The 17,404-nt window shown below is 37.1% G+C and overlaps 1 protein-coding gene across 1 annotated transcript; it reads left to right on the forward strand.

Moving 5' to 3' along the window:
- Positions 1-11,634: 11,634 nt before the first annotated feature.
- On the forward strand, positions 11,635-16,260 carry ckbb (creatine kinase, brain b). The gene is made up of 8 exons (XM_026291235.1): positions 11,635-11,746; positions 12,515-12,719; positions 13,600-13,754; positions 13,835-13,967; positions 14,099-14,270; positions 15,379-15,502; positions 15,592-15,781; positions 15,855-16,260. The coding sequence occupies exons 2-8, from the start codon at positions 12,527-12,529 to the stop codon at positions 16,031-16,033; spliced, it is 1,146 nt and encodes a 381-aa protein (XP_026147020.1). The 5' UTR covers positions 11,635-11,746; positions 12,515-12,526; the 3' UTR covers positions 16,034-16,260.
- Positions 16,261-17,404: the final 1,144 nt, after the last annotated feature.

Raw genomic sequence — 17,404 nt, forward strand, 5'->3', positions numbered from 1 at the left:
GTTGGGATAAATGTACCCAAAATGCTGGGTTGTTTTGTTTAAAGTCAACTTGTTTAAAAAATATTATTAAAGGTGCCATAGAATGCAAAAATCACTATTATACATAAAAACCTATACTTTGTGCTAACATTTTACAACGGACTCCACTGCCTCACAAACAAGGGTCAGTTCAGTGCTGGAGTCGTGCTAAGATTGCTTCCGAGAGAGGGATCGTGCACAAACGTCCAGACACCAGACAAAGTTAGCATCAAGCATCATATTTAGTTTTCCAAAAGAGCTTATTGGCTCTATGTTAGGCTAATGTTGCTACAGTTACCATTGTCTCTGCCTGTTTTCACTAATGCTGCCTTGCGTGCTACCAAAATGATTGTGAATGTGGTATAGTTAAAAATTGCATTTGGAAGCAATGTTTGAGGTCAGTAACATGGTCACAGTAACACCAGTGTGCCCGCGAGCATAAGCTCTTACAGCTCTGCACTGGTCTGAGAATGAAGCAGGGTTGTCAGGTTATCGCAACGGACATGAAAAGCAAACCGCTGTAACAGTGTTAAAGTGTGGGAAAACCGTGGACTTGGCAACACTGAAAGGGAGACGGGAGCACCAGCTCATTCTCATTTAAAAGGGACATAAACTTGTCACTTGTCATGGCTCATTCCCTAAAAGTGGCAATTTCAACAAGCTATAAAAAATTATTTGTGGGGTATTTTGAAAGAAAACTTTGTATACACACTCTTGGGACATCAGAGAACAATTTTAAATATTATAACAAACCATTCTATTGCAACTTTAAGCAAGCACACCCATGAACAATATACAAGACATTATTTGAATTTAATAGATTTTGGGGTTAAATATTACATACATTTAAACTCGTTTAAGAAGCATTTTACTAATAAAAAATTTAACATTTAAAAGTAGCATTTTAGTTTAAGTGTATTCAACTGTTCTCTGTTATTGTTTTTTACCAAAATAGAGCTAATTTTCATGCTGGTGTGTCGCCGAAATCTGAGCCGGTGAAGGGCTGCTGTTCACGGGGGAACTTCAGACTGCGGCCTTGCATTTCACTTATAGCTGAAAGATGCCATAACGGACTCCATAACCTGCCCATAAACAAACAGTACTGAGATTAGAGAACATAATTTAACATCAGATTAAATTAAACCCAGTATTATAAAATCCATTTCTGTTTTGGAAGGCAAAATGCGTTCCAAGCTCGAAACGGCTGCTGCTGAGGCAGCTCACTGACACCTCGTCTTTATGTTGGGTTGTGTAAGATTATACATTTCACAACACAGTAAAGACTTTATAAATTTAATAAAATGTATAGAAAATATATTTTAAAAAACATCTAAAACCTTGCATCTTACATGTATTTTGAATCTCACACTGGATTGCATTGTGTTTTAGAGTTAACAGAAATGTCTGTAAAATGTATGGATATTGTCCAGGTAACTACCAGTACTGTTTCTGTTACCTTACGGATATATTTTTTACAGTGCTGTAATGCACTAAATATAGTCTGTAATGCAGCAAAGCTTACAGCTGAAGCTGTGAGAATGCTTGTAGGTGGAAAATGAGCAAAGACACTCAATCTTTCAGACACAGGTGGGCTGCAACCTCCCCTCCTCTGTCCCAGTTCCCTCCATCCTCATGGCCTGTTATCCAGAGAGAGATAGGTGAGGGTGTGCAGGTTTGAACACAAGCACCAAACGAGACCAAACTATTATGCAAGAGGATAATTACAGTCAGCAGACATGCTCCCCATGTCCCTGAAACACTTTGCAAACCTTTGTGAATGCATCTTGTCAACGGTGCTTTGAAATCCTCTGCATTTCCCATGGCTCGGTGGCAGACACAGGTGTCAGATGAGAGAGGTTTAATGAATATCTTGCTTTGAAAAGAAAACAGGACGACACTGTCACATGGACTTTTGATGTGGGCATGAAAGCCACAGTACCGTGTTCCTGTGTGTTAAGCAATGCCAACAGGGGAAGCGGGAGGTCCAAAGATCTCTGAAAACTAAAGACAGGTGCCAAGCCAAACAATGTTGATCAAGTTTAATAGTTTGGCTAGATGCCCATGGCTTTATTTATTTATAATACCATAAATCATGATCATAACCCAATCAAGATGCTGCATTACAATCAATTAAACCATAGTGATGTTGGCTGGGATGAAAAGTTAAGTATGGATGCAGTTGGAGGGGCTGGAAAAGGGCCAATTGAAACCATCTGAACACATATTATTATTCATTTTTCATTCCATTTAAAGCAGACATAACTCCAACACAAGAAGCTTAGGTCAATATACTACTAACGTTTAAAAAATAAAGTATTTTAAAAGTCTGGGGTCAGTAAAAAAAATTTAAGCAGTAAATCAGCATATTAGAATGATTTCTAAAGGATCATGTGACACTGAAAAAATTCAGACCTCTCTAACTCAAATGTTTCTACTGGCTGATCATATCTAAATGTTTCAATTGGCCAAACTGAATGAATGTGCGTTGATATTTATAAATTCAGTAAGGCCAGTTGAAAATTGTTGAATATTTTGGAATAATGGAATATTTTGGGGTTTTATTTTTTAGTAATGATGCTGAAAATGCTGCTTTGTCATCACAGGAATAAATTAGTTTCAAATATGTTAAAACAGAAAACAGTTATTTTAAGTTAATATTACAGTTTTTAAAGTATTTTTAATATGATTTTTTACTGTATGTTTGAGCATGAGAGACTTACTGACCCCAGACATTTGAACAGTAGTTTAAGTCAACTTGCTTTTAATTTGATTTTCATAGAGACAAGATACATCATTCACACTTGCTGTGAAAAAATAAATGAAGGTACACCGGAGAACCAATCAAAGTTGTGTTTTTTTAATAGAAGGAAGTTTAGGAGGAGGATGCTTCTGACAGTGATGGATTCTTGGTAATGTCCTAGAAGTTGTTAGACAAGTAGAGATTGCTTAAAGACATGAAGGGAATGAAACTATGGAGGTGATAGTGGGGGTTATGACATATAGCCCTGCCCTTCAAAAGATAAACAGAAAAGCATCTTAGAGCATAAAGAATATGGCTTTTTTTTATCTTTTGAACAATTTTCTGAAGATTAATTGATCATGTAATACAGATAAAATGAAACATTTTGAAGCTGTTTGCATGTTATGCAGATTATCTGCTGTTAGCATTTTAGCATTGGGTTGGCAAAGAGCTCTGAGCTCGTTCAGTACCGAGATGAAGGACACTGGCATTAAACATGATTATATAACACTTTAATGGATGTGAAATTCACTGTACGATGGGATTAGAGAGATAATGGGGAGAATGATAGAATAAGTAAAAGATAAACCCAAGCTTCACACTGCACATTCACTGATGTGGAAGAAATGCTCAAAACTGCCCAAACCCCCAGAGATGTGCTGCTTTTGTAAAGCCAGTGTGGCTGTCTTCATTATGGTCTGCTCTCAAGCAGTTTTCTGAAACTATAAACGCACCAATATCAAAATTCTGTCTGATAATTATATTTCAATCCAACATGGTCATTAACCGATAATTGGCCAATATTACATTTAATTAACATTACTCAATCTAAATCAAGGAATCCCAAACTCTCTTTTGTCAGCTAAGCCCTTTAGACATAAAATACGCAACAATTTAGTATAGAGACCAATTCTCACTATTAACTAGTTGCTAATTAGCATGCCTATTATTAACATACTGGCTGTTTACTATGAAGCACATATTCTCCATGACCATATTCATCTCTAATACCCAATACCTAAACTTAACAACTATCTTGCTATTAATAAGCAGCAAATTAGGAGTTTATTGAGGCAAAAGTAATAGTTAATGGTTCGTTAATAGCAAAAAAGTGAAAAGCACCTTTGAGATTATGACATAATGACGACACATTAACGACACATTCAAGGTTCTCTGATGATAGATTATGGCCTTATAATATGCACGTAAACGTTTTTCTTTATTTTTTAAAAGAACTTAAATTATTATTATCATTTCATTTTTTCACAAATTTTAAAAGCTGAAAACAAAAATATTTTAAAAATCATATTTTTACTGGGAAGTAGAAAAAATTATATTAATTTTAACAATAATTTATTTTTCAATTCACAATACTGTTTATCTTAAACTATTTCCTTTCATTCAAACAGTAGAGCTTATGCCAAAACCTTGGAAACTTCTCTCCACAAAAATGTTAGAAATTACGTAAAAATGTATAATGTTTATCTATTTTAATTTTACATTTAATTTGACAGATTATTAGCTTTTCGTCAACTCATAAATGCCTACACAAACCTCCAGGATTTCATGTAAATAAATAAAAATGAAACACTACACTAAAATCTATGGTTTTCACAACATTATTATATACATTATGAAAAATTGATATTCTTTTTGAGATTTGCTAAAAATTACATTTAACAGTGTTATTAGATTGTTCAAATGAGTTAAAGTCTCAAAAATGAGACTCAAGAAGTGTTAGATGATAAAGGTAATCTAAATGTTAAAACAGTTGAAACATACATGAAAAATCAGATTCCAATCACCAATAAAATTTCATTAAATTAGACTAAATAAATTCAGTAAATAGTCCTAAATAAATAAAACAACATTAATACAAACATCTAAATGACATTGAATAACCAATTTGCTTCAAGTACATTACACCAGCATCCCTCATTTGCATAAAGTTGCAACCTCCAAAAGCATTTCAGTCTTGTACAACTGCAAGAAAACTCTATAAAGGAATGAAAACATCTAATCAGGGCAATCAGCAGGGCAACCAAGCCAAAAAGCTTCTATATCACATGCCTTTTCAAGACCTTTTGAACAATGACATGAATCGGTTGAATGTGGCATTTTCCACCATTCTGCTGAACGGTTGGCAGGGAGACTGTGTGGGCATCCAGTCAGTGCAGAGGCTGGGAACCATGCCTTCACTCATAATGAGCCACTCCACACAGCCTGCTGTGTCCTCTCAGCTAATCTTCCAGTGCGGAGAGGTGAAAGGAGCGCCATGACATCATCGCCGCTTTTGTTCTCATAGCAACAATGGAGGCAATGTTTCATTAATACAGTAGCCATGGCGTTCATATGCAAATGAGCCTCTGTGAATGAACGTCCAGCAGGTGGAGAAGGAAGGAGAGCTCTATTCTGCACTGGTCTAATGATAGCTCGTCTGCAGCAGACTGCGAGAACCATGATGACATGTAGGTCCAATTTTGTCTCCTAACTCAAAAATCAATTACAGCGCAGAGAACGGGGGAAAAATAGGCCAACACGGCCACAGGGCAAAACCAAACGAGAAGCAGACAGATGAAGGTTACTGGGTTCTTCCCTCTCCATCATTCTCTCTAATAAGTGGTTTTGGGGAACAGGAGGCTGTACACAGTATTTAAAGATGTATTAAGGGAGAAATGAGCCTTTCCCTTACTCCCACTCCAGATTAGACAAACCCACTGGAGCTGGAGGAGGGGGATAGAGAGAGAGAGAGAGAGAGAGAGAGGAGAGGCCAATGTTAGACCTGCTCCATTCCAATGATGAAATGAGAACATTACACCCATGATAGAATAGAATAAAGAAACAAAAGATAAACTCATCATTATTTAATTATATACTATTTTGTCTAAATGAATTAAATAATAACATCAAATGAAAACTAAAATCAAGTTTTTTTTAATTTAGGCATCACAACATCATAATGTACAGGATGAGCTAATGTGAACTATTAACAAAGATTACAAAAAACTGCAACAAATGCATTGCTCATTGTTAGTTCATGCTAATGCATTGACTAATGTTAACTGATCAGACTTCATTGTAAAGTGTAACTGATTCAGTGTTAGATGACAGCAAAAATGATCTACATGTAAAAATTTACAATATTTACAAAAATGTACAAACATTTTCAATATCTAAATTCAAAATAACTGATTTTTTAAAATAAACAATTAAAAAAGAAAAAAAAGAAAAAAAAAGAAAACAGAACATTGCAAAACAATACAGAAGCAACACTTACTCTACAAACACAGATTTAACTTAAAAGGAAAAAAACAGAAAAAAATCCCACACAAAAAAACAATGTTCCAGAAAACGTCAAGGTATTCATTAGACTTAGATCAAAAAAAAAAAAAAAAAACAATGTCAACCAAAACTGGGGAAAAACAGAACTACAATTAGTTATAAAAATGTAATTTAAAAGTGTACTTGTGTACTTTATGCTTGTTAGAGTTTAGTGTTGTTAGCATAGCCACAACTCAATTGATATTACTCAAGTCTCCTAAAAGGTTTTTTTTTTTTTTTTTTTGTGATGGACACAGTCACACACAAAATGCAGATTGTTCCAAAACAGTCACAGCTTGAGATTTCTGCTGTATATAATGCCAGCACTAAATGCTACACAGTAGAGCAAGTCAGCTGAGCTGTCATGTAGCATCATGTGCATGCCTCCACACGTGACCAGCTAAGACACCAGCAGAAGAAAGAGAGAAAGAGAAAGAAAGACCCCACCCACTCCACTCCTTATGAAATTCAAAACACGATTAGAGTGATCCATATAGATTTTGTGGAGAGCGGTTGTTCCATATCATATAAACCTGCTACAGAAATGATATTCTCTGATACAAACACCAAGCCCTCTGCACAGCCCATGCACATCACTGTGACGTCGCATGCTGTGTGAGAAACAGTGTGTGTGTAATGTAAGTGAATTAGACAATATGTGAGTGTGTTATGTAATGCAGTGTGTTTGTTGCAGCTCCATCCCATCTGCAGCTGAGAGCTGTTTTTCTGTGAGTCAGCTAAGTGCACTACATTAAGCAAAATATGTCTTACTCTAAACAACGTACATGTTATGGACCTTGAAACAAGGAATCATAACCGCAGCATGACACAGAAAGGCTGAAAGTCTTACTTTCACTTGAGATCCATTATAAGAGTGCTTCTGAGTGCTTAATGGTTTAATATGCGAGTCTGGTACTAAAGAGACCAACACCCAGCAAAGCATGTTGTTACACTGTGCTTTAATCAATCCCATCTTTAAGGAATATTCCAGGTTTTTCATCTTTAAAAGTTGTATCTCTAAAGAAACTAATAGTTTTTAAAGGGGTCATATGATGTTACTAAAAAGAACATTATTTTGTGTAATGAAATGTGTTTATATAGTTTAAAGAGGTCATCTATGATGCTTTTTTTAAAGATCATTATTTTGTGTGTTTAGTGTAAAAGAATATGCTGACATGCTTTAATGTTTAAAAAAAACATTATTTTTCAAATACTATACATTATTGTAGGCCCTCTTTGCCCTGCCTCTTTCAAACATGAGGTTTTCCACGAAGTCCCTCCTTCCGACAAGAGCAGTCTGTTCTGATTGGCCAGCTGAACCAGTGCATTGTGATTGGCCAAACACCGCAACCACTAGTCAGAAATGTAACGGCCCTTTCAGCTCGGTCGCTGTGATTTTGCCAAGTAACACATGTTCCGGGATCAACATTATTGTCCAAAAATATAGACTTAACTAAACGTCTACCCCTAAACCTAACCTTCCCCATAATTTGTTATAAAATCAGTGGGAAATGATTAACAAGGGTGTAGAAGCACCTAACCCAGATTGGATACAGAATAATAAATTGTTAAAGATGTGCAGAACTAGTGCATGGTGTAATGTAATACTAGAAAACAACTGTACAACCATGACAGATTGCCCAAATCTTTCAAGCAAAATGGCAGGCGCTATTGTACCCAACAGCTTGATGCAACCAATTTTCCAGCTCCTCCATTCAATGCTCAGTAAGGATTGGCTTTGCCCTTGCTCCCGACCTATTGTGGTCACAGAGGCTGGCAATGGTAGAGGCCATTTAAATTTTAACCAGTCAAATGAATGTAGGTCAGCATCGGCTTTCATAAGAGCTCAATTATCTTGAATAATAAATCTAGACTGCTGTCCCTCCTGCAGTGACAGAGCCCAATCATGAGTGGAGAGCCTGCCCTTCAGACGCTGCACCAAACAACAGTGTATTCAGCTGAGAGACTGAAGCTGGACAAGAACACACTGTAGAGTGCAGCACTCAACTGTATATGGGGCTGCTTTAAACTTTCATGGGTTTTGGTTCAGGACTGTATATATGGTATGGCTGTTCAAAGGCTTTGCATGATTGTTAACACTTGCTGGTGTGATCTTGAATGAATATTTATGTTTATTAAATTATGATAATTTTATCATAATTTGTATATTTGTCATTTGTTTGTAGTCATATTGTAGTCATACTTATTTAATAATTATGATTTTTTTTTAAATCATAATTTGTACTTTATCAAATAATTGTTTTAATATCTGATAATTTTTTTTACTTAGTTATTTTTTTTCCATAATTTGTACTTTTGATCTCATAATTAGGACTTAGTATTTCGTAATTTTCACTGTAATTATTACGATTTTGTTTTCATAGTGTTTTAATCTTTTATGTCCTAAATATGAATTATGAGTATTTCATAATTTTGACTTTTTTTCATAATTTTGACTTTTTTATAATTTTGACTTTTATGTATTTTAGTATCTCATAATTTTATTTTGGCATAACTTTGACTTTATCATAATTTTTACCTTTCTTATGTAATTATGTCACCACTGGATGCAACAAATGCCTCGTTTGTAATAGGTTTTATTTGGTTTTGTTTGGTCATGCTGGGAAACGGCATCACAGTATAGTAAGGGGCGTAACATTTCCGTCTCACACTTGAGGTATTCAGCCAATCACAACACACTGGATAGCTGGCCAATCAGAGCACACCTTGCTCTTCAGAACGATGAGTTTTGTAAAAATTATGCATTTCAGAAAGGTGGGGCATTGAGGAGCAACAATATACTATAATTTGTTTTTTTAAACCGCATAAAAACATAGCATTACACCAAATACACAGCAAAATGTTCTTTTTAGCAACATCATATGACCCCGTTAACATTTTTGTGGAAACCATGATAAAAAAAAATCAGGATTTGTTACATAATAAATGTCTTCAATATGTTCTTGCTAAATAAAAGTATTAATTTCCTTTTAAAATCTTACTGACCTCAGAGTTTTGAATGGTGGTCATAAGCTTAGCACTGAGGTGCGGTTATATTAAAATCACCTTCCAAAGGAGTTTTGAATAAGTAATAGATTTAAATACATTTGAATAATTTTTGGTTTCCTGTGTGCAGTTATTAAATAGTGCTGATTTGTTCTTTACACAGAGCTTCAGAGACGTGACTGATGAAGAGGAGGAGGGGAGAAAAAAGGATTAAACGCGCTCAAGAGCAATGCAAATGAGACATTTCAAAAGAAGGACAGGGTGATCTTGACAGCTCCCTGTCAGGAGGGCTTGACAGACAATGCGGATGGGGAGAAACTTTGTAGGCTGTTAGCCTTCTGTATAATAAAAAAAATGATCTGAGAAAAGGATTTCATTATTCTAGTAGTGCTTTGTGAGCTTCTCAAGGTGACAATTAGCATGACATGCTGTTCTAGCTGCTCTTTTGTTCTGCATTAGCATGCATGCGGTGTTGTTTTTCAACCATCAGTATTCTGCCCAATGCTTTGCAACTATAAAACCAGCAAGCTAAAGGCAAAATATCCTGCCCTAGACCCTCCATGACATCAGCGTTTGTCTCACCCTGTCAAAATGTGATTGCTGCACACTACGGTGCACTCCCTGAACCGGGAAGAAAAAAAACAGTCCACAGGGTTGACGGGGTAAAACACTGCCATCATGAATACTCATCAGATGCAGACTTAGGCTTCATTCGGAGACATGTTCTCTCTTTCTCAAATCAAACTTTCTTCGTAAAAGAATTCGAAGAAAATTTCACAGTGCCTTCATTTGCAAGCATACCAGTTGTTATGCTAATGCTAATGCTAAATTGAAATCTAGTCATCATGGGACGTGTGTCATACCTTCAGTGAAGCTGAAAAAATGGGTGTGGTCGGGCTTGGCCTTCTGGGATAGACTACTACAAACAAACAGAAAGATACAGGTTAACATGACACAAACAGCAGTACGTTGTGTGATTTCTGACAAAGCATCTAACAGCATTGAACTACACTAGAAATCAAGCACTATGGAGATGGCAGTATCTACTCAGCATGGATGTCTCTCCGTGAGCCCACGGTTAAGCTCCTCGGTGAGCTTACTGTGCGCAGGACACTATAGTTAAAGCTGTGTCTCTAGTAAAAATACACAGCTCAGACTTACAATGGCAACAACCTCACACTTACAGGAGCAGTATATTATTTCCTTCACAGCAGGTGGTCCCTTAAATCCAGGAAATCCAGAAGGTTCTCATTAGCAATATACAGAGACAGAGACAAAACAAGGAGCAACATCCAAATTATAGCAACATATTCATGCAAAATCCTTACAGGTTTGGCTACTATAAATATATGGTAGATAACACACTATTGTTTAAATGTGTGGTGTCAGTAAGATTTTTTACTAAAAAATGTAAAGTATCTTATGCTGAGACACACTTTTATTTATTTGATTAAAAATACAGTAAAACAGTACTACTGTAAAATATCATTACAATTCACATTTTAAAAAGCTATTTATTGAAGGCAACGCTTCATTTTCAGCAGCCATTACTTCAATGTAAATAACAAATATAACACATTATAAATCTCTTTACTGTCACTACTGATCAATTTAAATGGTCCTTGCTGAATAAAAGTTGATTTAACCAAAAAAGTGTGTATATACAATATACCAATGATACAATGAACTGAACTGAATATTGGGTTACTGAAAGATTTGATTTAGGGTTGAGTTACACTGAAATCTAAAGCACAGCAGACTGATGACTTTGTTTAGAGACTAAAGCATTTTGTTAATTCATATTCATTTGTATACATATACTGCCAAATGTATCATGTAACGGAGCAAAATTGGAGAATGCTTCAAATGAGACGGAAGCATATAAACACTGATCTGCTTCAGAAGGTAATTTACAAGACGACAATATGAAACCAGCAATAAACTCGAACCAAAATTAATTTCCTGGGAAAACAAAACCACTTCAACACTACATCAAAGTAATGGTGCATTATGGTGATATATAGCTAAACAAACACAAACAGACAGACAGTTATAAAGACTTGGTGTGGCATAATTATTCAGCCAGAACAATAAAGCAGAATATGGGGTCCCTCAAAGTTTTCCAGGGGATCTGTGAAGAAGACTACAGCAATAAATAAATAAATACTCACACAATCTGATAAGCATTTTATAATGTAACCTACTAATATAAGTTGGTTTTCTTAATACAAATAAATAAAATAAAAATAGGCTTAATAAATCTAACTGAATTTATAAACACCTAGCTAATATTGGGAACTCGGTTCATAGTAGGTCCAGGTTAGACATTTTTATGATCACGCAGTTGTTTAGATGCTAGACAAGAGAGTCTGATAAATACATGCGATCGAATTCCACATTGTTCAGTTTTGTTGTCAATCATGACAAGAGCCGTCAAGGAAAAACATCATGTGACCAATGTAAGCAAATACTGGATGCTGTGCATGTGATTGTCCAATAGAATGAATGGACTCAAATAGCGTCCAATCAGAGGAGAGCTCGGGCTTGATATAAAAACCCCACAAAGCTGCTTATTTCTGGACACCATTATCAGTCTTTGTGTGGGTTCTGGTGGATTTTAGGAAGGATTAATAACGCTTTCCCAAAGAAAATCAGTATAAGGTATGGATTTTGTTTGAGATCACTAAATCAAGCCTTTATTGATATTATAATATTCAGAAAATATGACGTGATAACGCTGCCAGATAAATTTACAAAAACATGATAAATTTGTTAGTTGTATTAATCATTCAAGTATAAGGAGTAACGCATCAATATTAAAAGAGAAATCGTGTGTTTAAGCTCTGTTGGCAATTTTGCAATGCGCTGTTTATGTTTTCCTAAATTATTTAAACGTGTTGAGAGCATAGTAATGTCAATTTAAACGCTTTAAATGGTATGCTGGCCAAAAGAATGCGGATACATGCATGACAAGGTGCTTTTGTCCCAAACATCAGCAACGACCTTGCAGTCAGCCTCCTTCTCTGCAAGGTCTTTGGAGACGTTGCGCATTACGCATGCTTCAAATAATAAATGATTCCCATACAAGACCTTCGTAATGCATAGGAGGCCTTACATAACGTGCCATATCTGCATGCATTTGAATGCACTTTGTAATGATGCGTCACTTATCGGTCGCGCGCTCTACATTCCATCATATTTTCTGCGCTGCATGATATAACACGTCACCGGGCACATTTGTCGTCATCCCACGACCGTTTGATGCTGTAACCGTTCAAGCGAATTTAAACGAATTCCTCCGTTTCAGAAAATGCGCTTTAATGCTGTTACGTCACTGTTAATTCAGCTGAGGGGCTGGCTTTGTGCTTGTGCTCGAATCGGATTTGAATTCGCCTTTAACGCGTCCTTGTTTCCAAATATCTGCACCAGGTAGACGCAACCATGCCTTTCGGTAACACTCACAATCAGCTGAAGATGAACTACACCGCGGAGCAGGAGTATCCCGACCTCAGCCAGCACAACAACCACATGGCGAAGGTGCTGACGCTCGAGATGTACGAAAGCCTTCGGGACAAACAGACCCCCAGCGGATTTACCGTGGATGACGTCATTCAAACCGGGGTGGACAACCCAGGTAAACGACACGTCTTCAAAATGCCAGATTAGCTTCGTATCAACCGGTGCTTGGGTGCAGGGTGACCAAATGTCGAAGGATTTGTTTTGCTGCTAATAATCCATAGGTTTTAACGTGTCCAAAAATGTGGTGACTCATCGGGCACTAATGTATTTGACCAATCATGTTCTCTAGAATGAGAATGTCCCTCCCCCTAATAGCACCTGCAGCCAACTGGCAAGTAAAAAAAAAAAAAAAAAAAAAAAAAAAAAAATCAATCTATCTCACGAATAACGAACAAATGCAATTTTCAGAAAAAATCATGATTCCTGGCTGCGCTGTAATGAAGTCGTTTGCTACTAATAGGCATAATTCAGTGGGTCTCTAAATACTTTACTAATGCATTTAACAAATTGTGTAATGGAATTTACAATATTCATTGTCATGTGGTAATTGCATAGCTTAATGAGTCCAGGGACTCTTGCCCTTTTAGGCTTGGTGCTTTCAAAACGCATGCACGTAATAGTCCTATTCAAAGCTTTCTTGGGCCTGATGTGTCAAATGAAGAGCCACTGAACCTAGCTGTGGTCTACTGTACTAACATTCTGATTGGCACCCTTTGCTGCTTCCTCATGCCTCCTGATGACTAGTGCAAAGGTTTTTTTTTTTTTTTTTAACCCCCCATGCATTTGACTAAAAGGAAGTGAGAAAGCTAGGGTGAGTGTCTTAGGTGTTATATTTGAAGTCCAACAAAAAAGGAATTGTCTCCAATCTCATGATTGCTGCAAGACCAACCATGTGAGAAGCATGATGTGTGGTTACATTAAGCCTTTGTGTGTGACGATCCGTTTTATGTGAAAGTTTCCGAAAATGGTCACCATGCTGATCTTTTGTGTTCCAGGTCATCCTTTCATCATGACTGTGGGCTGTGTTGCTGGGGATGAGGAGACGTATGAAGTGTTCAAAGATCTCCTGGACCCCATCATTGAGGACCGCCATGGGGGATACAAACCCACAGACAAACACAAGACTGATCTGAACCCAGACAACCTCCAGGTACACCACGACTGTCTGGTGCATCTAATTGGGTTTAACGTTTTAAAATGGTCGCCTGTTAATTTGGTGCTTTTTAATAGGGTGGAGATGACCTTGACCCCAACTACGTCCTGAGCTCCAGAGTGCGAACTGGCAGGAGCATCCGTGGCTTCTGCCTCCCTCCTCACTGCAGCCGTGGGGAGAGACGGGCCATCGAGGGTCTGTCCGTTGAGGGTGAGCTCGTCTAGGCATCTGTTTTCACAGGATGCACGTGATTCATAATTAGTGGTTTGAGAGCAGTGGGCAGAAATGGATGACTGAAGCATCCACTCTGTATGATGCAGTTGTATTGTGGTTTTTCACAGCTCTGGGAGCCCTTGATGGCGATCTTAAAGGAAAGTACTATGCCCTCAAGGACATGACAGAGGAGGAGCAGCAGCAGCTGATTGATGACCACTTCCTGTTTGATAAGCCGGTGTCCCCACTGCTGCTGGCCTCTGGGATGGCCCGTGACTGGCCCGATGCCAGAGGGATCTGGTGAGTAAGACCGAGCTTTTGGGCCCATTACTCTTCTCGTTATTTTTTAAAAGGATTGTTTTCCTTCCTTACTAAATGGATACATTTAGGTGTCATCATATAATATTTATTACGGTATATAAATTAAGTATTTACCGTATTTTCCGGACTACTTTTTTTTTTTTTTTTTTTTTTTTTTTTTTTAAATTGTTTGGCTGGTCCTGCGACTTCTAGTCAGGTGCGACTTATTTATCAAAATTAATTTGAAATGAACTAAAAATGAATCAAGAGAAAACATAACCTTCTACAGCCGCGAGAGGGCGCCCTATACTGCTCATTGCTCCTGTAGCCTACACTAAGCAGCATAGGGCGCCCTCTGGCGGCTGTAGACGTTAATGTTTTCTCTTGGTTCTAAATAAATGCGACTTATACTAGAGTGCGTTTTTTGTATTTTTTTTTTTTTTTTTTTTTTTTTTTTCTCCATTACGTATTTTTGGATTGCGACTTATACTCAGGTGTGATTTATAGTCCAAAAAATACGGTACTAACGTTTTTAATGGGTAATTCCAGCTTGATATGAAAAGTTATGTTGGCCTTTTTTATGCATTTTAGGTTATCTTTTAATATTATAAAGTTATAAATTTTTCTCTTACCTATTAAGATTGTTTTTTTTTTATTTTTTTTTTTATAATGCATTAGAATTTTCATTTAATGTTTAAGTGAGAGGTCTAAGAAAACATCCATGTTGGTGCTAATATTATAGTTAATATTTTGTGTATTTTGTTAAATAAATGTGTATTAGAAAATGGATGCGTTTGGGTGCCATCTTAATATAATAAAACATTTTTAAAGAATTGATTTATTGCAGTATAAAGATTATTTGGTTTTTCCTTTTTATTACGAACAACAATTTAATGAGTGACTTCAACTGAACATGAACATTTTGGTGCTTTAAAAAAAAAAAAAAAACTAGATCTGATCGTACAGATTCAACATTGTAAGTGTATCAAAAGTTCAAAGTTGTCTTAAGACAAGAACACATTTGTTTAGGGACAACGCTGAACGGTTTTGATCCACTTCAAAAGTTTGTTTTTAAATGACTAAAGTGATTCTTCATAATGCTGTATAGGCACAATGACAACAAGACATTCCTGGTCTGGGTGAATGAGGAAGACCACCTTCGTGTTATTTCCATGCAGAAAGGTGGCAACATGAAGGAAGTCTTTAATCGCTTCTGCACAGGCCTCACGAAGGTTGGGTTTTTAATCAATCTGAGCTCTTCGGCATTACCAGCATCTCCAGTGTTGGCACACTGTTAAATCCTAACTGGTTTGTCCTGCAGATCGAGGAGCTGTTCAAAGAGAAGGGCCATGAGTTCATGTGGAACGAGCACTTGGGCTACGTCCTAACCTGCCCCTCCAACCTGGGCACAGGGTTGCGTGGCGGCGTTCATGTCAAACTTCCTAACCTTAGCAAGCATGAGAAGTTTGGTGAGGTCCTCAAGCGACTGAGGCTCCAAAAGCGTGGAACAGGTACATGTTCACCTGCGGTTCTGTTACCTGTACAGCATGTAATCTCCAGTACTAAACTTGTTCTCATCTCCAGGTGGAGTTGACACTGCTGCAGTAGGTGGTGTCTTTGACATCTCCAACGCAGACCGTCTGGGCTTCTCTGAGGTTGAGCTGGTTCAGATGGTAGTGGATGGAGTTAAGCTGCTTGTAGAGATGGAGAAACGCTTGGAGGCAGGCCAGTCGATTGATGACCTTATGCCTGAGCAGAAGTGAACACTTCGTGACTCCTAACTTAACTCCTTCCCTGCCTCCACCAGTCCTCCCTTTTCCTCCAGTACCAATAATCTTAACTACGTCAAGGAACATACACTCCACCCAAACGGTAGTGGCACTAAAGTTAGACGAGTCTTCCATCAGTGTGAAGGATTTTGTATCTCAAACGTCCTGCAATGTTGAAGATGGAGCTTAACACCAGAAATAAAGTCTCTTTGGCCCATGGAGTTTGTGTGCATGTGTCATTGCTAAAAGATCAGATAAATCTTTATTTTAATGTAGTCTAATACTTTGATTCTGCTTGTGTCCAGTTGCCAGAAACAAAGGCACTGTTTAGGTGGTGTTCTAGGTTGTGGGGTTTTTTTGTGGGGGGGGGGGGGGGGGGGCTGTTTGTATTTACAGACTTGTTAAATGTGGTTTTTAATTTGGTGTTTTTGTAACCTGTAGGATAATCCCTACACTAAGGTTATTTCATAGGTGGACGAAGATCCTTATTTGCTCTAGAGAACCCATAATCTCAATTATTTTGCATTTTATAAAGTAATCTAGGCTTTTTTTCATTTTGAATGACTTCTTCGCTTTTATAAATGGCGTAGGCTTGAAGAAAAATACCACCCTTTTAAGAAGTTGCTGTCAAAACGGTCTTGCACTGCCATCTAGTGTCTGAGAGATGCATCCAAAATAACAATGCAGGTACGCATCTTTTAAGTTGAAACAATTTTGCAGAAACCATTAATGCAGCCTACCATACAAACATTCATTAACATTCTTCCCGACACGTTTAGTCAACGCTGGAAGAAAGTGTAATTTTTTTTTCTGAGACGTTTAAACCACGAAGGTAAACTTCGATATTTTAATTGTGTATATACTATTTTGGGTTGTTGGGTAACCCCAACATTGAATAACGGCTCAATCTCTATGAAATTAGCCTTGACCAGTAAAAAATTAAAAAGAAACTTCTGTGATTGGCCAGACTAAGTAACACGCACCATGTGACCTAAATACAACTTCAGCAACCAATATATATATATTAGCTGAATGATAAAATTTAGCTATTTAATTTAAAATACACAAAGTTAATTGCCAGATTATTAGTTCGAACCTATTACGGCTAATGTAAGAACATCCGGGCCAAATAATTTCGAACTTTGTATGCATTCTATGCATTTTCTTCAATGCACATTAGCTCAGATTCTTCCGGATTGGATAGATGATTAAATCGAGGGGTTTTGTCATTCAAGTAAATTAATCTTTGCTCTAAATGCATCTCAATTTGTATTCTCTATTAGGGATTTTCAGTATTTTACTCGTGACCCATCATAACAACCTACAGCAGTTGTGTCCAATTCTGTTCCTGGAGATCTACCTTCC

Source organism: Carassius auratus, chromosome 20, assembly GCF_003368295.1.
Source record: "Carassius auratus strain Wakin chromosome 20, ASM336829v1, whole genome shotgun sequence".
NCBI lineage: Eukaryota > Metazoa > Chordata > Actinopteri > Cypriniformes > Cyprinidae > Carassius > Carassius auratus.

What these genes read in the sequence shown, in the direction of transcription:
- ckbb (XM_026291235.1), top strand. Translation starts at nt 12,527, where the DNA reads ATGCCTTTCGGTAACACTCACAATCAGCTGAAGATGAACTACACCGCG. An exon ending in TCTGCACAGGCCTCACGAAG is followed by an intron (nt 15,503 to 15,591) that starts GTTGGGTTTTTA and finishes TTTGTCCTGCAG; the next exon opens with ATCGAGGAGCTGTTCAAAGA. An exon ending in GCTCCAAAAGCGTGGAACAG is followed by an intron (nt 15,782 to 15,854) that starts GTACATGTTCAC and finishes TCTCATCTCCAG; the next exon opens with GTGGAGTTGACACTGCTGCA.